General features: G+C 38.0%; 3 protein-coding genes across 4 annotated transcripts; 1 reads left to right on the top strand and 2 right to left on the bottom strand.

The window, feature by feature from the left end:
- Window positions 1–1,474: 1,474 nt before the first annotated feature.
- On the top strand, window positions 1,475–3,930 carry LOC121636745 (E3 ubiquitin-protein ligase TRIM39-like). Its single transcript, XM_041980526.1, has one exon. The coding sequence runs from the start codon at window positions 1,681–1,683 to the stop codon at window positions 3,085–3,087; it is 1,407 nt and encodes a 468-aa protein (XP_041836460.1). The 5' UTR covers window positions 1,475–1,680; the 3' UTR covers window positions 3,088–3,930.
- A 138-nt stretch (window positions 3,931–4,068) lies between these two features.
- gmppb (GDP-mannose pyrophosphorylase B) lies at window positions 4,069–14,663 on the bottom strand. Its single transcript, XM_041980527.1, has 10 exons — window positions 14,550–14,663; window positions 12,724–12,856; window positions 12,555–12,635; window positions 11,093–11,141; window positions 10,396–10,538; window positions 9,537–9,695; window positions 9,357–9,435; window positions 7,146–7,273; window positions 6,878–7,060; window positions 4,069–6,642 (listed from the first exon to the last, which is right to left on the bottom strand). The coding sequence occupies exons 2-10, from the start codon at window positions 12,850–12,852 to the stop codon at window positions 6,511–6,513; spliced, it is 1,083 nt and encodes a 360-aa protein (XP_041836461.1). The 5' UTR covers window positions 12,853–12,856; window positions 14,550–14,663; the 3' UTR covers window positions 4,069–6,510.
- A 1,622-nt stretch (window positions 14,664–16,285) lies between these two features.
- On the bottom strand, window positions 16,286–22,139 carry pde12 (phosphodiesterase 12). 2 transcript variants are annotated; one of them, XM_041981496.1, is made up of 9 exons: window positions 21,863–22,139; window positions 21,291–21,696; window positions 20,483–20,904; window positions 18,867–18,972; window positions 18,594–18,738; window positions 18,375–18,453; window positions 18,165–18,287; window positions 17,790–17,995; window positions 16,286–16,910 (listed from the first exon to the last, which is right to left on the bottom strand). In XM_041981496.1, exons 2-9 carry the CDS (start codon window positions 21,677–21,679, stop codon window positions 16,791–16,793), a joined length of 1,590 nt encoding a protein of 529 aa, XP_041837430.1. In that variant the 5' UTR covers window positions 21,680–21,696; window positions 21,863–22,139; the 3' UTR covers window positions 16,286–16,790. The 2 variants fall into 2 exon arrangements, with proteins under 2 accessions (XP_041837430.1, XP_041837429.1); XM_041981495.1 differs by having other exon boundaries at window positions 21,291–22,139.
- Window positions 22,140–23,422: the final 1,283 nt, after the last annotated feature.

Here is a 23,422-nt window from a genome sequence, read left to right as displayed (position 1 = left end):
TGGGTAGAACACACTAGAAATGACAAAAGGTACTCTCTAAGGTACTCTCATTTAAAAGTGACTAAAATACCTTTCTTCTATAGCACAGTGGTAGCAACCTTTAAAAACACAAACACGCCTCAGCCCACTGGCCTTCATCAGGGAAACAAACAATGAGTTCATGGTGTCTTTATAGTGGAATGCCACCAATAGGAATTCTCCACCTGTAATGGAATTTTCCATCAACAGCACTATTCCCATAAGTGTTACATATGGACTCCACAGAGACAAGGGCAGATTAACTATACTTTATTTAACTATCAGAAACATCAGGTGAAGGTCTTACGTGGACAGGACTGAAGGAGGGACAGGAACCAGGAATGGCGAAGGGGTGAGTCCATGTAGTAAGCAGGTTTAAGGTCCGACAGGGAGTGACTGTGGTGCTGGTGTATATAAGGACTGGTGAGTCAATGGGGGACAGGTGTGACAGGTTGGGTTGATTGGAGAGCTGGGGTCAGGGACAGGTGTGGAGGACCAGGGGAGTGCTGGAGGAGTGGCAGTACAGACTGTGACAATGAGAAACAAAAAATAAAAATAAAAGTTAAAAAGAACCCACCATCCTATCTCAATTAAGATCCCTCATCATTTCCCTCATGGTCAGCTGTTCTTGGCAGTTCTTGAGTAGATAGTCAATCAGATCAGGTCTCAAATTACCCTCCAGATTGTATTCTCCCTCAGCTGTATATGGATGTTTTTCATATTGCCGGTCAATGTGCTTCTGATGCTCTTAAACATGTTGTTGTGCAGCCTCCTTTGAGAAAAAAAACTCAACCTAACTGTTCTTTTCAACTACAGGTTAATATCTAATCTAACCTTTCTCTCCAAAGTTTTGGAGGAAGTAGTTTTTGAGCAATTCCAAAAATGTTTAGAGATACAGTAAATGGCATTTGTAAGGCGTATCAGTCAGGTTTTAGGCCACACCACAGCACAGAGACAGTTTTTAACAACTTTCTTTAAACTGTAGACTCGGCGAATTCTGTTGTTTTAGTGTTTTTGGACCTATTAGCAGCCTTCGATACCATAGGTATGGTTGGTAGGATGGCTGGAACATCTTATTGGTTTTAAAGATACAGTTTTGTTCTGGTTCAAACCATACTTCACAGGCAGGAGCTTCTCTGTCAACCTAGAGGCTCATCCCTTATCAGTGCCCCCCCTTCACATCGGGGTTCCCCAGGGGTCTGTATTGAAATAGGAAAGTCAATGAACATTGGAACATTTGTCAAAAGAAGAAAAGTTATACCTACAACAGATTCACAAAGCATCTGTTAATTTTGAGTTATTCCACCTGCACAAGTTAGAGTTTAGTTGCTTCACATAGGTCATAAAGTCAAGAAGTTTTTATCTGTGGGCTTGATGAGTTTGCATGAGCAACGTGCTGTCACATGTTCCCCTTGTATGACATATCTCCTTTTCCTATATTTGCATTGCATAATAATGGACCATATGATAGTTGGACTTTGTGAACAGGACCTTTGAAACTCACCATGAAAGCAGATGCAAGAGTTCCAACCTACCGACAGTGAAAAGAAAACTGGGATACTTCGGAGTTTTAAAAACGCCTCAGGTTGAAGTGAAAGAAAATTTGAAGGACACCATCTTCATTGCTCTCCCAGCTGCGTTTTGTTTTCAGTCTGAGGTAAAATGTCTTCTCGATCAGAAAAGGATCTGTCCTGCACACTCTGTCACGACACCTTCAAAGAGCCCATTGAGCTGGATTGCAGCCACAGCTTCTGTAAGGACTGTCTACAGCGATGGTGGTCTGAGAAACAAACACACATGTGCCCGCTTTGTAAGGAGATATCTTCGTTAAAAGATCCAACCTGTAACATGGAGTTAAAGAAGCTGTGTGAAGCTTTCTTACTGGACATGGATCAAAAAGCCTCTGCAAAGTCTGGTGCTTTCTGCAGTCTGCATTCTGAGAAACTCAAACTGTTTTGTTTCGACCATCAGCAGCCTGTGTGTCTCATTTGTCGAGATTCAAAAACACACAATGACCACAGATTCAGACCCATCGATGAAGCTGCAGAGGATCACAGAGAGGAGCTCCGGAAATGCCTGAAGCTCTTAAAAGAGAAACTTCAGCTTTTTAGACAAGTTAAGGGAAACTTTGTCCAAACAGAAGAGCACATTAAGATCCAAACCCAGTGCACAGAGAAGCAGATTACTGAGCAGTTCAAAAAGCTTCATCAGCTTCTGGAAGAAGAAGAAAAGGCCAGGATAACTGTTCTGAGGGAGGAAGAAGAGCAGAAGACTCGTATTATGAATGTGAAGATTAAGGATCTGAGCAGGAGCATAACAGCTCTTTCAGACACAGTCACAATGACAGAGAAGCAGCTGACAGCTGAAGACATCTCATTCCTGCAGAACTACAAGCCTACAATCAAAAGAGTCCATCAGCAACCCCTGCTGGTTGATCCACAGCCGGTTTCAGGTGCTCTGATCGATGTGGCCAAACATCTGGGCAACCTGAAGTTTAACGTGTGGAACAAGATGAAGGAAATGATTCCCTACTCTCCTTTGATTCTGGATCCAAACACAGTTGAACCACACCTCATCTTGTCTGATGACCTGACCAGTGTGACATTTGGACAAAAGCAGAAAGTTCCTGGCAATCCAGAGAGGTTTGAGCAACGACACTGTGTCCTGAGCTCTGATGGCTTTAACTCAGGGACTCACAGCTGGGATGTTGAGGTCAGAAATGAGCAGTTCTGGGGCTTAGGTGTGTTACAGGAGTCTGTTCAAAGAAAAGGAAAAGTACACACTGGATACTGGGGAATTTGTCTCTTCAATGATAAATACACAGCAGTCTCTCCGCCACTTCCAAACAGAGTTCTCCCAGTGAAGAAGCTCCAGAGGATCAGAGTCCAGCTGGACTGGGACCAAGGGCAGTTAGCATTTATTGATCTTGATGCAAACAAACACATTTACACCTTCAAACACACTTTCACTGAGAAGCTGTTTCCTTACATTTCCACCAAGAATGAATTACCAATGAAGATAATACCAGTTACAGAACAGCATAATGCCCCTTTAGCAGCAGATTTTTAGGAGGGGTTTATTTATGATAAAAAACCTTTGTATAATATAAAAAATTATATAAAGAAATTCTTATTTTTTACTTATCTTTCATTGCAGATAGTATACATACAATATATTCACTGTTTTGTCTCAACAACTTCCTTGCATTTATTAATATACTGTTTGTGCATTTCAGGCCAGAAACAGGCAGGAAAATCTAGTTGAATGAAAGTAAACTTCCACCCCGCCGGTAATGGAATTAGAGACTTGTTACAGAATTTTAGCTCATGTTGTGTTTTAAAGTCTATAGATTTGTTGCACTAAAGATTATGCATATCACATATCCTAAATAAATTTTGACTACAGGTTTACTTTTAAAGTTGTGCCTTTTGAGTTTCTGTATTTGATCTGTACATTTTTGTTTGAGTGTTTGTACAATGTTTGCATTCATGAATGGCAAAGAAGGAATAAATCATTAAAGAAAAGTTTAAAACTTAAAATAATACAATAAAATGTGTCTGGGATTTTTTTTTTTCATCAGTAAACACTATGAATAAAATAAAGATATTTTAATATTACAAAAACTGTCAAATTAATACACTAGTTTAGATACTTAATTCTGCAAGTAGTGGACACTGGTGCAGCGATCTGCACTCATTACTGATCTCATTGCAAAGAGAAATCACTTTTTTCTTCAAATGTCTTAAATCCTCTTCTAAAACAGTTCATGACAAACTATTTTTCAGCTACATAAAAGTGGGTAATGGGATTCATGGGACACAAAGTAGGATTCAAATTTACTGGCTGATATGTTGTGGTTCATACAGTCAACATCCACTTAAGTTATCATGATGAAACTAAAATAACCAACGTTGTAGGTATAATTACATTATATTGCCAGTTTTGTTCTTTTTTTAAGTTTAACCTGCAATGGCCTTAAAAACAAGCCAAACTTGCCACTTCCAGGAAACTGATCTTGACATGAAAGACATACAAAAGACAACACACTGAGAAGATGTATCAGTAGTTTATATTATTCTCTTAAAAAAAACAAACAAAAGAAACAAACTTCATTACAAGAATGGGCTTCATTCATTCATTCAGACACAGTGTTAACACATTCAGACATCTGAAAACTGCTAATCACTAACAACCGTAGAGCCACTTCTCAACACACAAAGGCAAATGTCTGAACTAACAAAGGTCTGATGAGTTGTACAGGATCAGTCAGTGTTGAAGTCAAATGTAAAGAACTCATCAGTACCAGTACCTCTGCAGCTAAACCGACAGTAACATGTACACGCTACAGAAACCTTTTCAGGAGCCACAATTCAAAATGTTTTATGTTAGATTCAGTCTAACATCAGTGTAAGATAAGTTGCCAGACGTAGCATTTCTTTCAGGACTCTGCATTTTATATAGTGCCTATAAGAAAATAGTTCCTGCTAATATTCCCGTTCGGGACAGTATGAAGGAAAACTCTGTAAAATCAGCAACTCTTACTTCCCATGTTGGACGAGCAAGTGAGACTCAACGTTCATTTGTAACTGTTTGATCAGCCATGAAAGGTTTCAGCAGCTTTTTTTCCATCACAGCCAGCTGTGTTTAGTCACAACAAAGCTGGAAGTAATCCTGGACTGAACCAGTGGGTTTTCACTGCAGTGAAGAGAAGCTAGGGCGGGCCAATAAGTGCTAATGAGCTATTCAGTGCTATGTGAAACGGGTTTAGTTCTTTTTTTCTACTGTAGGAAGATGGCTCTAGATCTCCACAGAGATGCTGGGGATATAGTAAAATTAAAAGAAAAAAACAATAACAAAAACTGACATTTCATAGAGAATGGGTTTCTTAAACTGAGCAACAAGCACAACAGATGTTCAAAAGGCTACTGAGAATATGTTTACCTGTCATGTTGCTTGTGGGGACAAACCTGTGTTTGGTTTACACAACTATGGTCAGACTGAAACATTAGGATCTTTAAAAAGAAACTTCCATTCTGACACATCTTTACAGGTCCTAAAGTTTTTTTTACCATTTAAACCACATGTGGCCTAGAAACGACTGACCTTCCCCAAAGGGTTACTCCATTCAGAGAAAAATACTAGTCAGATATCTTTGATGTTTTTGTTTTGGGTATCACTTGAAATGGTCAAACAAGTGAAGCACATGCCTGTACCCAAAAGGCAGACAATGGAAGGAAATTTTTCTAAGGGGTCTTTTTGAACCCCTAATTTTTAGTCAATTTATTTAGGCAACCAGCAATTTGCAAAACTGGTCTTAACTTCGTAAATAATTTCTCCAACAATAAAAAAAAAAAACATCAACTCCTGGGAAAAATGTTTGGGGATAGGAAATTTAAAAAAAAAAGAACAATAATTATTACATGATGTATCATTAGCAAGTTAGCGCTGATGTAGCCAACTGATACACAGCTGAGAGGATAAAGTCCTAATCAGACTGAAATGTCTGAAAATGGTCATCAAAAAGAGGAATAAAGGCTTCTGATTTACTTAATACAAAACTTTGACTTGAGTTTACCCCCCTCTAGAGACCAGATTTATCCTGACAAATTTGACAAAAACAACCTTTAGAAACACCTGACTGTGATGTGACAGTTCCAATGTACACCATATAAATCACTGCAGCACGGTGAAGTCAACAAGAATACTATCAGGGGGTACAAAACACTTTAAACCAAAACATTTCAAATCCAGTCTGACTGAAACATCTGTAAACATAAACTGCAGATTGTGACCGAAAGACTGCTACATCATGGTTTTTGAGCAGTAACTGTTGGTTTTTTTTTTTCTACTGTAGCAAACAGCTTTCATAATACAAGGAAAGAATAGAAAATCTCTTAGTTTTATACCTACCTATACTTATATAAAGAAAAACACTAATTATGAGTATGCTGGACTTACATTCATTGAGTGAGCACGAACATGACTTCACATTTTTAAATGTGTTTTCAGAAAACTCCTTTCCTTGCAGTGCACACCTGCAGCTTTAACTGCCTTTTGTTTGACAGGTCAAATCAGAGCATGTCATGATTTCAACATGTAGCTGTGATTTGATCCTCTAGCATCCCTTCACTTACGTTATCCAGAGAGTGTAAATGCATAATGAATCTAACCAGCAGTGTTCATACCTCTCCTTAACCCCACCACCCTCTGAACATCAATCCCTCCACCAAGTGTACAAGCCCCCTCCCCCTTATCTTTTGTCCTCTTTACCATCTGTTTAACTCAACTTCCTGCTGTCTTTGATTTGCAGCATCATTACTTACAGGTAGAAGATGCAGCCGAGCAGGGCTAAAAAGAGTCCAAACTAATTTAATAAAGAAAACAAAGAAAAAAAGCCTTTTGTTCCTCCTCCTTCACCATCTGGCACAATTAGTGTGTTCAGTCCAGTTTGTATAAAATTTAGCTGGGATTTTCTCTTTACTCCACCCAATGCTACATGATGATTCGTGGCTCTGGGACTGACTCGTTGATGGATTTATGAGGCAAGACGTTGGCACCGTTCAGATAAAGCTCATCATTCACAATGACGTCCTCCCCCAACACCGTCACGTTCTCCATGCGCACCTGATGACACAGATAAACACATACAGGTCATCATCAACCCTGCAAAACAGCCATAACAAGTTTCTATATTTCAAGCATGAGATGAGCATTTGGTGAGAGAAGAAGCAGAATAAAATATTCTTCCACATATTTATTAAATGCCGTTCGATTCCCATCGATAAAGAATGAAAATAATCACTGAAATCGGTCTTTAGTTACATTTGGATATGAACAATGACCGTTTTCCTCTACTCACCCACTGGCCGACGGAGGAGCTCCACCCCACGATGCAGCTCTCCAACCAGGAGTGTGATCGAACCCTTGACCCTTTTAACACCGTGCACCGTTTTATCCTCACGCCGTCCTCCACAACCACGCCAGCACCGATGGTGACGTTCGGACCGATGGTGCAGTTCTCCCCGATCTGTGCTGTAGGATCCTTAAGAACAAAAAGGAGAATATCTGATATCCATCATGGAGTGAAGTTATTTATTTGACAAGTAGTATCGACAAGCTGCACCTACCACCAGGACGTTGCCAAGGAAACCGGGCCCTGTGCGTAGCCTCTCGGGAGCGTGTTGTCTTAGCGACTGGAGATACATACACATTCCTGTCAGGAAGTCTTTAGGCTGACCAATGTCCATCCAGAAACCTGCAGACAGACAGACGGACAAACAGAAATAAGCCAGACAAATAAGGAGTTAGTTACTATGGTAACCAGCAGGTGCTTATTTGAGTTTGTAAAATATAGTTATTGAACAAGGTCAAATGATCAGCAAAGAACAGAGACTTCTATATTCTTTTTTCAAACTCTACCATATACACTGATCAGCCATGTCATCATGACCCCCTGCCTAAGACTGAGTGGGTCCTCCACAGCCCTGATCATCGAGATTCTGGATTCTGGATTCCACCAGACCTCTGAAGATAAGCTGTGGTATCAGTAGCAGATCCTGTAAGTTATGCAAGATGTTCAGTGAAGCCTCCATGGACTGAACTTGTGTGTCAAGGACTCCCTACAGATGTTAAACCGGACTGGCATCTGGAGAATCTGAAGGCCAAATCAACACCTCAAACTGGTTTTTTTCCTCAGACCATTACTCTCCTGCAGCTTGCTCTCTTCCCACAGTTCAGGTTAATTTTGCTTCAATGTTTTTCCCCCGGAAAAAACTTGCCTCTCTACATACTGTAAAAAAATTAACATATTATTCTGACACTGGAATTAGCTATATGGGCTACAGTAGCTGTTCTACTGGAGCGGAGAATACAACCCAGTACATGTTCCCACTGTGCACAATGGGACTTGCTGGTTTACAAGGTTTTCCTTCCAACTACTGACCATTGTAGAGTGGGAGCATCTGGGCAGATGTTGTGGCGTTGTTATGACCCTGCTGTCTAGCAATAATAATTTTGTCTTTGTTAAAGATGCTCAAATCCTTGTGCTTGCATTCTTTTCTGCTTCCAACATTTCAACTTTAAGGACAAAATATAAACTTGCTGCCTATTAATCCCAATTACTGGCTGTTAATCCCATTTACTGACTGTTATATAACAAGAACAAATCAGTGGTCATTGTCAGTGGTCACAGTGTTATGGATGGTTGATCAATGTATATTTCATTACATAAAAATTCAATAGTTTGGATGTATATTTATGTTTAAAACTGCACTATTGTTATAAATTTAACAGAAATTATAAATAAAAACTAAACAAAAATGTTGTACAATCATATTAAGTACAGATAAATCTATAAAGCTGGGATGCTGAGGGAGATCATTACAAGTAAAAATACACTTTATTTTATAATTATTATTATAAAAAAACACATTGATCTCTCTACAGGAGGGAGAGGGGTGGTTTGTCTGCACAACTAGTTGTTTCCATTGTTTCATAAAAGGCTCCTAGACAGGGATGAGGATCTAGAGAAGCACCAAGAATACAAAGGATCTGTTACTTCTGTCTGAACATGAGAGAGCATTTAGCGTTTGGTATGAAGACTAACTTTTCTGCAGTCTTACTGCAGAGACTACTATTTTAGTCGGTTTTAGTTGGTGGGGGTATTGGTGCTTCTCTGCCCTCAAAATCTTTCAGTAACTATCTGAGTTTGGATATGAAGAAAGATCCAAACACTTACGTCTGGTGGAGCTGTGAGCTGCAGGGACCAGAGCGAGAACAGGTCAACTTCAAACAGTTGTTCTGTTGTGTATGTATGTATGTATATATATATATATATATATATATATATATATATATATATATATATATATATATATATATATTTACCAGGCCTCCAAAACAGAAGTGCAAGCTAAAGTATGACTTTTGCATTGTTACATCCCTTGTTCACAGAACATATCCAATCAAACAAGATTTTTTTTTACCTTTAAACTAAAGAAACATGTTAACAATATAAAGACAAAAAAAGAGAACCACGTCATGCACCAACTCATCTTAAACTAATGTAGAAAGTGTCCCAAAAAAGACACAAAAAGGAACATTAAAATAATTATTCTGGCATTTAAAACACAATCTTTCCCCCCCTGCAGATGTCTGTTCACTTCTACTTGTGTCATTTTGTCAGGTTGTGGGAGGTGAACACAAGCTCAGAATGCATCCAAACTTTGTTTCAGGAAGAAAGATACAGAAAGTAAAATCCATTAAAATGAAAGAATCAGCTCTTCTGAAAGTGAACAAATCTGAGGTTGTTACTGTGCTGCAGCAACACTAACAGCTACCTTGCAGCTCCATGGCATACAGATGGCCCTCCTCTGCCATGACAGGAAATATTTCCTTCTCGATGGATGTTGGTCTCAACTGGACACAAACAGACAGAGAGTCACAACCATGTACAGAAAACCATTTTTCTGTTTATTGCTTCATGAAGGACACACGTCTATGACAAGGTCAAATATTACCTGGATCCTGCTGAGCATGCTGGGATTGAAGATGTACATTCCAGCGTTAATCTTGTTGGAAACGAAGACCTGCGGCTTCTCAACAAAGCGGTGGATCCTCCCAGTGTCAGACTCAAACACCACCACACCGTATTTAGACGGCTCTTCCACCCGTGTTACCTTTGCACACACACACATAAATATTTAGTTGTTCCAAAAAGCCACTGCCAAAAAAGAACTTTTTTTTTTTATTTATTAGTTGTTTGTACTGAAGTGTAGTAACTAGATTCAGCTGCAATAGTTTTGATCTATTTGATCCACCAGGGGGCAGTCATCTGGCTTCTCAGGGAGATTTTTCAGGTTTTTGTTTGTCCCTCTAAATTAATTCTCAACAACGGAAGTGTTTTGGGGTGCTCAAATATCCAGATAATTTGTAGCTTATTAATTCTAGCTGGAAATTTTAATTCCAGCTTTCTCTAAAAAAATCTATGATTAAAAAAGGAATATAAAATATTATAGTCACATTTTATCTAGTTTATCAAAACAAATTGTTGAATCATACAATTAAATTAAGTGTAGTCATTGTCTTGAGTACCTGTGCATAATTTATGTTCTTGTGTTAAAAAAAAAAAAAAAAGGGATGTATTCTCTGGTCTACAGAAAAGCTGATTTTTTTCCTTTTTTGCTTCAGCTCAGCATATTTTTCATTAATTTGTGGAATGTGACTTTGTAGAAGATGAAGGTTTAACTTCCATCATCTTTTATATTGATCAACTGACACGAGGAGTCAGGTAAACCAGCATGTCAGTGTACGGCAGGGTAAACGTATAAACCTCTGAGAGGGCAGTCTGCAGCAGCTGGAAAGCTAAAATAAACTCACCACAATGGTTCCTTCCTTGCCGTGGTTGCGGTGGAACTGCAGCAGATCTTTGAAGGGAAAATCACAGATGACGTCCGAGTTGAGGACGAAGAAGGGCTCGTTATCGACGTTGAGCAGCTCTCGGGCCAACGCCAAGGGCCCAGCTAAGATCACAAACACACACACACACCTCAATTGTCATTTTCAGAAATTTTATGAAAGTGGACAGCAAAGTAAGGATTAAGTTTAAACTGTAGATGATGGGTTATGGTAATTTTTAAATTTAAAGTTTAATTATTATTTTAATTTTCTAGCTATTATCCAGCGTAGGCCTCTGAGATGCACAAGTAGAGCGAGAGGAATGATTCACTATCATTTTTGAAAACACTTTAACATGCAGCACCCCCAGTTGTGATGCACATATTCTTAATTTTGCACGTGTGCATTTCAAGGGAACCAACATACATAATTTATCAGGTTGTGAACCATGTAAAATAACCCAAATTCAATCACAATTATGGAGATGCCATCCCCACTTCAGGCTGTATTTCATGAAGTTTTCATCTCTAAATGACTGAAATCTGGGAAACTGTCCTGTTACTGGTACCTTTAAGTAAAATGACCTTGAATCACTAGAAACATAATAAAATGTGTTTTGTTGTTGCACTAAAATAGTTTCCAGTCTGTTTAGTTGTGTCTAAAGTGAAGAGACACTCACCGGTTCCCAGAGGCTCCTTTTCATGAGACAGAGAGATACGAATCCCAAGCTGAAGAGAGAAGAGCGAATCATTCAGAAGGAGGCAGATGGGGAACAATAACCTTTCTGACTGATTGAATCCTTCAGAGAGAATCAAAATGTTCAAAAAGGACTGAACTGTGAGACAAAAAACTTGCTAAGTTTCCTTGATTATCATTACACTTTAAAATGTGCAAATCTGTGCACAGCTGCAAATCAGAAGACTGCAGTTTACTAGCAACTCGCCCACAGCTTGTTTATGTTACAAGACAGATCCTAAGAACATAACATCCAAGTAATTACCTATTTAGGTAAAATATTCAAGATGCACCCTTTGATAACAGAAAGTTTTATCTGGTCTACTCTGATTAACCAGTTCCTCTCAATGTTGTAAGACTCTGCTCTTCAGGAAGTCATTTATGGTTCAGCATCAGACAGCAAGTGAAGAGGAGTCATTAACCCTTAAAATGCTGCTGTCAGCTGTCTTCTACATAACTTCTCTGTGCACGCCAACGGTGTGTTCTGCCGTGTAAACATTAAGCTGGTTGAACATGAGCATTCTGAAGAAATACATGTCAAATAACCAATGAAATTCTGAAAATGAGAACATGCAGCAAGCAAAGCCCTCCATTCAGGATTAGCTTGTTTTTTCATGCTTAAGAAGTAGAAACTATGTTCCAGATAATTTTTTAAGCATTTTTAAGGGTAAAATGTGGCACAACTAACAGCAAAAAAAATCTACATTTCAAGATGTAAAGAGAACATGGAGTCATCATGACAGCAATGAGTGTAAGGTTGATATGAAACAGAGAGCAACGTTTCTATGGATCATGTTTTTGGAGATTGCCAGGGCATAGCTTTAAAAAAGTAAATCAATAAAAAAACATGGAAAACGTTTTTGTTGTTGTTTTTGGTACCAGCTTTACTAAACTTACACTAGAAATTGAAAAGGCATCTGATTGTGGTCTGATTGTATTTTCTAACTCTAAAACTGCACAGCTGTAATCTACAACCAGATGTTTGAAAAACAGATCTCTCACTTGGTTATTGTACTGTATTTCTCTGGGGAGTGCAAAACACTTCTTGTTAGAGATTCAAAGTGGTCTTTGACTTCTTCTACTAAGCTAACAATAACATGGTTTGCTAGCATTTAATAACATCTTCTGACATCCCAGAAAAATCTACACACAAAAACAGAATATTTTCCAGGACATTTTCTCTCCAGTTGCTTGTGCTGCACATCTGTGCCTCCTCAGCACAGCAGCCTAAGTATATTCAAAAGGCCAAAGCAGGTCTATGTGCATTTCATGAATAAATTTAGTGCTGCTCCTTTTCCCAAATATCGACTGTCAGGACAATATGCTGCAATTTGCACTGCAATAGACACAAAGCTGTGTTCTGCATGCTGTCATCAAGTGTTAGTGTGATTATTTATTTTACGTACTCTCTGCTCCTGGACTCTCATTTCTCTCTCCAGCAGCTCTGACATGTAGCTCACAGCCAGAACCACATGGTTCACTCCAGCCTGCAAACAAACAGAATGAACAGTCAATAAAGTACTATATTAACTCTTTAGCAGGGCATCTAAATCCCTATCAGTGTCTCCTCCATACCTTGACAAGTGCCTCCACCTGGTGCAGTAAGATGGGTTTGTTGCAGAACTCCACCAACGGTTTGGGGACACTCAGGGTGAGCGGTCGCAGCCGGGTCCCATACCCACCCACCAGAATTAAAGCTTTCATGCTTCTACAGTTAGCAACGGTACAAAGAGAGGACACGAATCAACAGTAAAGGGTTATCAGCCTGAACAACAGAGATGACAACTGCAATAACAAAACAAAATAAGCATATTCCAAACAGTGAAAACATAATATTACATGTTGGTATCTGAGATATATATGATGTTAAGTAACATTAAAATCAGAACGCTCGCATACAGGTTAACAAAAACCTGCAAGAAAGAAGAACAAAACAAAGCCAAGATAACTTTGAAAATTTACTGGGTATAAGATGTTTTCATACAGGCAGTTTTACTCTTTGCAGATGGGAAAATAATTGTCTAACACTTTTGCTATATTTATTTCTTTATTTTTTAAGTCAATTATATATATATATATATATATTCTCATATTATCATCATTCATATATTCCTTCATTCTCTGTACCGCTTAGTCCATTATGGGTCGTGGGTAAGTTGGAGCCTATCCCAGCATTAACAGGTGAGAGGCAGGGTACACCCTGGACAGGTCACCAGTCCATCGCAGGGCCAACACAGAGGAGAAACAACCATTCACACTCGCACTCACTCCTAGGGAGAATTTAGAGTAATCAATTAACCTAACATGAACTGGAACTGGAGGTCGGAGTACCCGGAGAGAACCCACGCATACACGGGGAGAACATGCAAACTCCACACAGAAAGGCCACCACCCTCAAGGTTCAGACCTCTTACTGTACTTTCCAAAACTTTAATAATTACAACTTTAATAGATGTCAAGAATGGAAAAACTGATTTTTGGCTCCTTGAACACATGAAGCTAAACTCATAACAAAGACAACACTTTAAATTGGTGTGCAATCACTTTACCTGGCTTTTATTAAACACAACAGTTTTATTACCAATTATAAGATTATTAAAAAGAAAACTGTCTTATCTTTATGAAACCAGTTCTATGTGTCTCCACTTATCTATCACGCCAAAGAGAGGCATTAGTGAGCTGACCCAGACACACACCCATTCATCAGCTATGTCTGCTTATCCTTCTTAAGGTCAGGGTGGGCTGACACACACACTTTGTGGATTTAAATACAGTTTCAAAAACACTCTCCAACGTTTTCTTGAGTCACCTCCCAGGTTTCTACAATTGCTTCTTTGTCATTAATAAAAGAAAAAAATTCTTACAGATGCACCAAATACATAAATGTATTTGATTTCAACCAATGAATAGAATAAAAGTTAGTGTAAATAAATCATCACATCATATTGTGTTATTTATTATTATTATTATTATTATTATTATTATTATTATTATTATTATTATGGTGTTATTTAAACATATATACGAATGTCCATCGATATCTGTACTGTATTAACAAAATAAAAACAGTAAAGTTAAAACAAACAGGCGAATAATGAAGACAGTGATTAAAGTACTAGTTTCAGCGCTACACCAGAAGCTCAATTATATATGTTTTAACGAGGAAAAACTTATGTATAAAAGTCACATTTTATCTGACGTCTTAATTATATAATGGATGTATGAAGATTTTTGGGTTTGCATGTGTCTCAGTTAAACTTCCAGTGATTGTACCTTGCTAATGTTAGCTTCTCTAGCTAACTTTATCTAAAGAAACTGACCACAAACGGCACTTTAGGACTGGACTATTTAGTTTTTTCTGTGTATATATATATGAGTTAGTGAATAAAGTGAAAACTTACATGGATTTGTTCACTTATAGTCTTCAGCAGTTGAGTGAATCACTGAAACTCTAGAAATGACACGTATGATATTTAAACCTGAACTCCTTGTTTGGCTTCCGGTGCAGCTGCAGCGCGTCAATTCAAAGAGGTTAGACATCAATTTTCCGGTCTAGTTTTTCAGAATAAGCGTCGTTTTAAAAATACTTTAATTTGCTTACTCGCGGTTGCCATTTGGGCAAAGGGAAAAGGTCCTTACAGTTTTATCTGAAAGTCCTTCATATAAATCACATGGCACGTGCTTATTTTTGCCATCTTAGTATGTTTAAAAAGAGTTGTACACTATGTCTGCCTGTGCTAGCTGACCATCATGCTGATTAGATTAAAATAATCTATCTCCAACTAAATTGCATAAAAATACACATTTTCTTTTCCTGTATTGCTTATGCTGCCTCTCAACTGCATTTCTTTCTTTTTTTTTTATTATTATTTATTTATTTATTTATTTTTTGCTATTGCTCTTTTGTTCTAAATAGCTTTCATTAATATAATTTTAACAATTTCTATTTATATTGATTTAGTTGTTTTCTGTTCATTAGTCAATCAAGAGTCAATTACCTGGAATGGAAATTAAGTTGGAATGAAATTTTAAATCCTAATTCATATGCCGCAGTTACCTTATTTTGTTCAACAAAGTGCTTTGTAATGTAATCATGCTGTTATTACAAAGGACAAATTGTGCCATTTCCGTTCTGAATATCTGCCTCTGGCTAGCTTGATAGTCAACATTGACTGTCTCGTTAGGTTGGGAAGCTCAAGTTGATCGTAACCCAAACCGAAGCCAGCATTTTTCTCTAAGTTATAAAAATGGCATTCAGAAGATGTTTTATGTTTCCTGTCTTCCTCACAAATATAACAGCACGTCTCTGTTGTCACAATTTTCTATCATTTTTATTGCGATTGTCCTCTGCATCCCCCCTTTAAATAAAGCTTTATGGTATATCTTACACACTATAGTCCCGCCTCTTTACAGGTTGGGGCCAATCACAGAAAAACAGCGTGGCGAATAAAGATCTATTTAAACCCACACTTTACATAATAAGTAATCACTGTACAGTCAACGATCTTCCAGTCTGACAGCTTTTAAAGATCCCATCCATTTTTAGTATCTTTGTTGTTGTATTAAAGTTTCGAAGGAGACATTCCATGGGTGTCATGCTGCCTTTAAGTACTCCAGGAAATACCAGATCTAGGCTCAAATTAGATCTATATAGTCTGAGGAAGGCCATTTGCCCCTTTTTAGCTACTCCACCTCAGTTCATCCACTAGTATTTCAGTTTTTAGAGGCACTCCTTAAGAAAAAAGAAGAAAAAAAGTTAACTAAGAAGCTGCTGTTAATATGTAAACAGGAAAAATTAACAAGTTAAAGGCAAATTTAAAGAAAAAAAGGCTTAAACTGGTGGTCTTCATTCATAAAGAACCTAAACAATATTTTTTCTTCTTAAAGTCCTGACTAAGCAACAGACTCCTGTACAAAAGTTAAAATAATTAAAGTGGATCTTTTATTTCTTTCCTTGCAAAAATAAGTTTCCACAGGATTACATGTCTCACAGTTGGTCTTTAAAGATGCCTTTTAAATTCAACTTCAATAATTTACAATAACTTTCCTGTAAGGTACCACACAATAGGACACAGGAGGGTAGAGCTGGCCTCCAACGAATCTGTTCACAGCAGATTTATGACATGAAGCATGTTAATGTTGTTGACTGAAACTTTATTTCCCAAAAAAAAAAAGGCACACGGGGAACCACATCTGGTCATAATAATATGATTAGATGTGATAATTATTAAATATTTTTATAAATATTTATGATTTATAATTCAGCCATTTTACTAGATAGTGAAACAAATATGTTTTCATAGCTGTTTAAGAGGAAAAACTAGAAGTACCATTACTTTTGCTAATAATCTGGTGAAATTAGATCAAACATGAAACCTTAAAAGTGACAGAGCTGTGTGATATAATATTTACTAAAGTAATCAATTTAATTTAAAATGACCAAATAAAAACAAAAAAGCTGTTTTTCCATCCCAACACTGAATATCAGTAATGAAAATTCATTACTATAAACTTTGAAGTCAACATATTCTTAGTGCTTAGTGTACAACAGGTGTTGTGATGTTATCCATGTTTTATTCTCCTCCTATAAACTTTCAGGAAATAATATATTTGTTTATAAGAGTATCTGATGGCATCAGAGGTCAAGGGTTCCAGCGCAGGTCACAGATCAACGCGATGTGGTCAGAAGGGTGAGCCACGCTGGGCAGCGCTTCATATGTGGTGACTTCTTGATGACTGGGCAACGGAATCACCTGCTCCACCTGCACACACAGCTGTGTGTTAGATCATTCACACTGCTAAATCACAGGAAGAAAATCATCTTTAAGGCTTAAATGGCTGATGTGAGTTTGCTTTGTATTCTTACAAAAGCAGTTTACCATCTCAAATACGTCTTAGGGCAACAAACAGGGTTTTACAGCCATGTAAAGATTATTCCTGCAGAGCATCATCACTGTAGGTGTTTAGCACTGAAATTCATTGATAATGAACTTCCAGTTTATGCCATCTTGATTTTCTGCATGTAAGGTTAACTGCCCTTTTAATCCAAAGTAATATCATCAAATCACCTGTAATCTTTATTAAAGGATAAAAACTTAAACCAGGAATTTATGTTAAAGAGATTTAGCCATTAAGGGATTTTCATCTGTGGAACTTAAAGTGGGCGGCTGCATAAATCTAATCCAGCAAGATAAGTTTTATGGTGGTAGCACAATTACAGTCACAATACCATAAACCTTTAAAGGCCAAGTTATGGTCACTCAACACCTTTATCATAACACCCGATGAACTGAACAGCTACACTTCTTATTCAGAATATTAAGTCTTTAAAACAACAGATTATACCGTTATTTAAAAAACATAAATAACACTTAAGACCCTGTGTTCCTGAGATAGACTATTAGTATTCATTAATTGGCTTGTATGAACACAGTATTATAAACTGAACTAATGTGGATTTATTTTAATTGGATCAATTAATTGTTTTTTCATATATATCAGAAAGTGCCTTGAGATGACTTTGTTGTGAATTGGAACTATACAAATAAAGCTGAAGTGAATTTAACTAAACTGAATTAGGTGAAAATATTTGGCTTCATAACAGTTTGATTACACTTCCTTTAATATCGTACAATTACTACCTGCATGCTCTCTGGCTGTATAAAGATGTAGTCCAGGCAGCCATGAAAACCTCCCACGTAGTTGGTGTAAGCTGGTTGGCCGCAGGCGCTCAGCAGAGGGGGGAAGGTAGAAGTCAGCTCCATGCTGCAGGACTCCTCTGGGCCTGAGCTACTCCAGTCTTCGTGGTGCAGAGGAACCCCCGAATCACTGAGCAGCTGGAACACACCTAACAAAGAAGCAAAAACTTCACTCTGTTTTTAATGAACAAAGATGGAGATCTGAAGGTGGAACCTGAATGCAAGTGAATTTAACCTGCAAAACAAAATGTTTTATTCTAAGTAGTGACCCTGAAGTTACTGGAGCAACTAAAGCTGTTCTTATTTGTGTGCAGTTACCGGAGCTTGGGCATGAGTTGAAGTCACCACAAAAGACCAGCGGGGCTCCAGGTGCAGCTTCGCTGATCACATGACTCAGATGCTGCAGAACCACGCCCATCTGAACCAAGCGAACGTTCCCTCCTTCAAAGGAAATGGATTTATGTTTGAGAAGTCTGGCCTTGCTTCCAGCTTCCAGTCAACTCTCTGATATAAAACAACCTCCTTTACCTTTTGGGTGCCAGTATAGGTGAGTGTTGGCCACACACACCTTCCTGCCTGGTTTATTGAGGTCTTCAAGCACAGTGACCTGCAGAAAAAAACGCAACAATTTTAATTCTGGTGGAAATTTCTTATATTTTTTGTTCAAGTTTTAACCAACAGTGTGAAGGTGCTGCATGTCTTAACAGATCATCCACAAACGTGTAATGAAAAGGTGAACAGCAATACCTGCAGTGATGTTGACCTCTGCAGGATCTTGTCCTTCAGGGCGCTGTTAGCAGAAACCTTCTCCAGAAGCTCAGAGTGGATGGGGTCAGAGGTCAAAGCCTCACTCAGCATGATGTCATGATTGCTAAGAAACCGAAACTTTGACCTAAAAACACAACAAGTTGTCATCTGGTGTGCAACCAACTTACTTTAATATCAGATTAATCTTTTCATGTGCAGACGGTGAATAATATAAGAGAAAAAAGAAAGACTGGAGCTGGTTGCATGCCTAACCTGCGATAGAAAGTAGCCAATCCTTCGTGCTGCTTCTCTTTGATCCTAAAAACACCATCCAGACCAAAAGCATCCAGAGCTGGAGTCAGACTGTCAACAAAAACTCCTGAAATCCAAAAAAAAAAACAAAAAACAAAACACAGAATGTCACAGAAAAAACTCACAGATCATCAAACCCTGGTATTTCATCTCTGAAACGCTGCATGCAGGGACGATACTGAAGCCAATCTTTCCTTATTAATAACAGGTCGGGTGCAAATAGACTGGACTTGTCCATTTATATTATATTGCAGCTGTTTCCAGTCAGTGTCTCACTGAGTGGGGTACAGATTTAAAGATTTTTGTATCCATCAATATTTTACAGCTAAATCTGAGAGAAACTAGAGCACACAGCAATATTACAACTACTGACCTCATTATAAATGGTGTTTTTATGAGTTGCATGTGGGATAATCCATTCATACTCCAGTTTACATACTACAGATAGTCAATATGATCTGTACACACAACTACAATGTTTGTGCCCATTCAAAGTTTTTGTTACATAATTATCCCTCAAAACATGGGAGTTTAATTTCACCTCATCCCAAAAGCTTTTTCCAAATGAAACATTTGGACAAATTACTTTTTAGAGTATTTCATTTCTTTCTTCAGTGAACTGTAAATATTATGACAGGAATTCAATATTAGCAGCAAACCAACAACGTAAACCTGACAGGTCAGAAATGACACGAGTCAGAGTTCAAACACCCCATCCCACCATGAGGTACATCAAACGTAGTTCTAGGACATGCATCGTAAAAAACAGTAGTAAGACACCAGAAACACTCTGGCAGGACACAATGCAATTAAAGTCTATAAATATCTAAAATATGACTATGACCAGCACACTCCAACTAGATCCAAATATTAATCTATCAACCTATCTGTGTTAAAGTGATCAGAAATGCTGTTTACATCCAAGAGTAAGGTCTTAATAAAGTTATCAGAAAATTGCTGTGCATGTAAACACACCTATTGAAAAAAATCTGAATTTTCCTTTAATTTTTTTTTTTCCTTTAATCTTTTTCATTTTCCTTTCTTATTCATAAAATGAAAAGTGTCTTCAAAAGCTTGGTCAAAGATGATGAATGAGGGACAAGTTCATGCTTTTATCTATAAATCTGATGACACTGATTGTGATCATCTCATATGTTTGTGATGGATTCTGGAGTCCAAGGTGGTATTTTAAAGTTTTACATTTGTAATTCAATCCGGTTTACTGACACACATCTGATACGCTGCTTTGTATTAATACAATCTATTGTGGCTATAGGGGTCAGGCTAATTGTCCAACTCCTTTAAATCTTTGTTCTTTTTTTCTCCCTTATGTTTTTCTGAGACAGACTTCAGTGAACACATAAATGTACTGACATTTACAGCCTGTAACAATCACTTTAATGACCACTGCATCTGGACATAATCTGACATGAATCACCTGCAGATTTATTTATTGCAGATTTTTTGGGGGGGTAAGTGGCATACACACCTGAGAGTTTTGATCAAGAGGAACACTTGGTTTTTGGTTTTTTAATTTAATTCTTGGTAGGTAAATCAGTAACTTCAGCAGTGATCACCTTTGTCTACCTCCTGCAGACAGATAATGTCTGCGTTGTATCCCACCAGCTCCTTCTTGATCAGGTTCTGCCTGTAGTCCAGCTCCAGAGCGTAGGGGGCACAATACGGGTACAGCACAGTCTTAGACAGGTCAGTCTGGGCATAGACATCTGCGAGGATGTTGTAGGACACCACCCTCACTGCCGGCCACTCTGCCTCCTTTACAGTGTAGGCATGACGATTGTCAAACGTGCACACACCTGGGCCTGCTTCAACAGCTCCAACAGAGACTAGTTCTTTAGCAGCACCACTACGACTTCCCTCTCTGGGTGTGCAGATCAGTTTGAATCTATGGCCGATGTCCTGATTGCAAGGGACATGGACTCGCTCACATCCAACTTGCGCCCAACCACCGTCCTGACCTGGGACTTCAGTTTTAGGACTGGGATGAAAAAGAAGAGAACGATATAGTTCAACCTCTATACCAGCATATCTTTCATGAACTGACTAGTACTAACATCACACTAGTACTACTTAATCAGAATTCAGTCATTCCAGCTTTCACATTGCAATAGATTTATAGTTTTCTTTGTCATAAATGTCTTTGGGTTTTAGAGTGTTGGTCAAGGAAAAGCACTTTATGTTGTAGGGATTTGAATTTTTCACAGTTTTTAAACAATTCTGCCAAAGTATCAAGTAAATTTACTTGATATTTTTTATATTTGATATTTTAAAATAATTGCAACATTTAAAAATTCACACTTTTAGTTTTTCTGCTTTGAGCTCAAACCTCTGAAGTCACCAACACCTCCTTGTCAGTGTAATTACCTTGTATCTGGTGCGTTTTCTCTGAACCAGGTAAACTCGGAGTCTTGGAGGTTCCCAAACTCCACCTCCAGCTTAGGGCAGACTGGAAACCCGGCCAGCAGGGATATGGGGAGCTCAACGGTGGTGAAAGTGGGAGCGTTCCTCTTCACTGTGTATTCAACGTCTCCCACCTGCAGCACAGCTCCGTCCTGCCATGCTTCAGAGTTTGGCACATTGTCGGGCACTTCGCCCCCGCCGATCAACAGCTTGACCACGGTGGGCTCCGCAGCCTCACACGGCTGTTGACTACGATTTTTCTTGGACCTTTTCGCCTTTCCTTGGCTCTTGACGATTGAGTTGGAGATTCGTGCTAGGACCTTTCCCAACGCCTCGTCCTGGTCCCGCAGCATGTTTTTGTGGCTGCCATCTAGAGAGAAGGAGATGGTGAGCTTGGGCTCACCGGGAAGACACCTCACTATAGCCACCTGCATCCTTTCCAGGAGGCGACAGGTTCTGGTGAAAGTCCTCGATGAACGAGAGGGGAAACAATGGGGTAAAAGCTTGAATGCAGCAGAGAACTTATTAAACATTACACCACGACAGGTAGAGTGACCTCCTCTTCACGTTACCAGATGGGTCTGTCGTACAGCAACACCGGTTAGCAAGAGGCTAGTCATTCAGATGCTAACTCTTAAGGAAACACGTTTAAATGGCTAATCTAGTCTAGCTTCTAGCAGCTCAATTAAACAAACATTGCCCACGAATCGAAAGTAAACCAGTTAAATCTCATAGTTTGTATTTGCAAATCTTCAATAAGCTTGTGGACACGTTCCTCAAGTGAGTGAGAGGGATGCTCGCTCTCTTCTTCGGGGTACAATTATACGATAATTGAATGGTCCCACAAGCATGGAGCAATCCCAGCGGACAGATTTAGAATTACACTTTCAGATAAGCATTAAATCCAAAAGTGAGGGTGTCCTCAAATTTTCATTAAGCCATTTTAATGTATTAAAGGTTTCTTGTAACTTTGTACTTAATTAAATGTGTAATTTTACTCTGCTACAGTTATCATGTGCACACTGCTTTAAATTTGAACTACCACAGCAGAACAGAAAACTACAATTTGCAATGTAGTGGAGAGATGATGTCAATACCACAGAGTAGTCACTTCTTCTGCATGTGTTGTGATCAAAGCTCCTCTGTTCTTTGTTTCGACAGCAATTCCATACTCATACTCCCTACAGGCATGCATTTTGGTGCATGTAGAAATCTGGCATATAGAGGACACAGAGCTTTAGATTTTATTACTCACATAAACCAAGTTGAGTGTATATAATCGGAGAATAAATGTCTCTGCTTTTCTCAAAATAAGCTTTAAAATATGCTTTAATGGTGTTAAATTAAGTTTTATTTTAGGTTCTGGTTCAGTTTGTTAAAAGTGATTTCAAAGTGGTTTTCTAAGACTGCATTACATCTATTATAAGTATGCATAATGATTTTTTTACAGGCCTTTGAACTTAAACAAGACTACATTCAGAGAAAAATATTGCTCTTCTTACTTCACTATATGTACTACATTTTATATATATATATAAAATACATGACATATATATATATATATATATAGTGTATATACATGTATTTATCATATCAAAGCTATATCCATAAGATTCCCAGGAAACATTCAAAATTATGCATTGTAGAAAGATTATATAATTTTGAATCGTGTGTGTTTGGGTTTATAGCTGTGGCTGATTGTTGTGTAAGCAGTTTATGAGCCACCTACAAGTATATGCTGAGTTGAATCAAGCGATTTACAAATAATTTTATAAAACATTTTTCCTGCAAATATGCCAAACACTGCTGGAACCAGCATATTCCCTGCTTTTCCTCAAGGGTTTTGTGTGAGGTTTTTATGTAGTAAATTTAACATGATCAAATTAGTTGATTAATCAGCAAATAAAATACTCATTAATTACACTCCTAGAAATTGTTATAACACAAAAATCTTGATCACTCTATAATTAATAGACAAATAAAATAACCCCTTATTAGTCTTACATTCATTCATATACTTTTGAAATTTAGGTTTCATTAAAAAAAAAATCTGTAAAACTTTTTCCTTTTTAACTGTAGTTTTAATACTTTTCCCC

This window comes from Melanotaenia boesemani, chromosome 3 (assembly GCF_017639745.1).
Source record: "Melanotaenia boesemani isolate fMelBoe1 chromosome 3, fMelBoe1.pri, whole genome shotgun sequence".
Classification (NCBI taxonomy): Eukaryota; Metazoa; Chordata; class Actinopteri; order Atheriniformes; family Melanotaeniidae; genus Melanotaenia; species Melanotaenia boesemani.
This window is presented reverse-complemented; position numbering and strand designations above follow the sequence as displayed.

Coding starts and splice junctions, on each gene's coding strand:
- LOC121636745 (XM_041980526.1), top strand. CDS start 1,681: ATGTCTTCTCGATCAGAAAAGGATCTGTCCTGCACACTCTGTCACGAC.
- gmppb (XM_041980527.1), bottom strand. CDS start 12,852: ATGAAAGCTTTAATTCTGGTGGGTGGGTATGGGACCCGGCTGCGACCG. Junction 9,696..10,395: donor GCAAGGAAGGAACCATTGTG/GTGAGTTTATTT, acceptor GTGTGTGCAAAG/GTAACACGGGTGGAAGAGCC. Junction 7,274..9,356: donor GTATGCCATGGAGCTGCAAG/GTAGCTGTTAGT, acceptor GTCTGTCTGCAG/GTTTCTGGATGGACATTGGT.
- pde12 (XM_041981495.1), bottom strand. CDS start 21,859: ATGTTTAATAAGTTCTCTGCTGCATTCAAGCTTTTACCCCATTGTTTC. Junction 20,905..21,290: donor GAAAACGCACCAGATACAAG/GTAATTACACTG, acceptor TTTTCATCCCAG/TCCTAAAACTGAAGTCCCAG. Junction 17,996..18,164: donor CAACTCATGCCCAAGCTCCG/GTAACTGCACAC, acceptor CTTCTTTGTTAG/GTGTGTTCCAGCTGCTCAGT.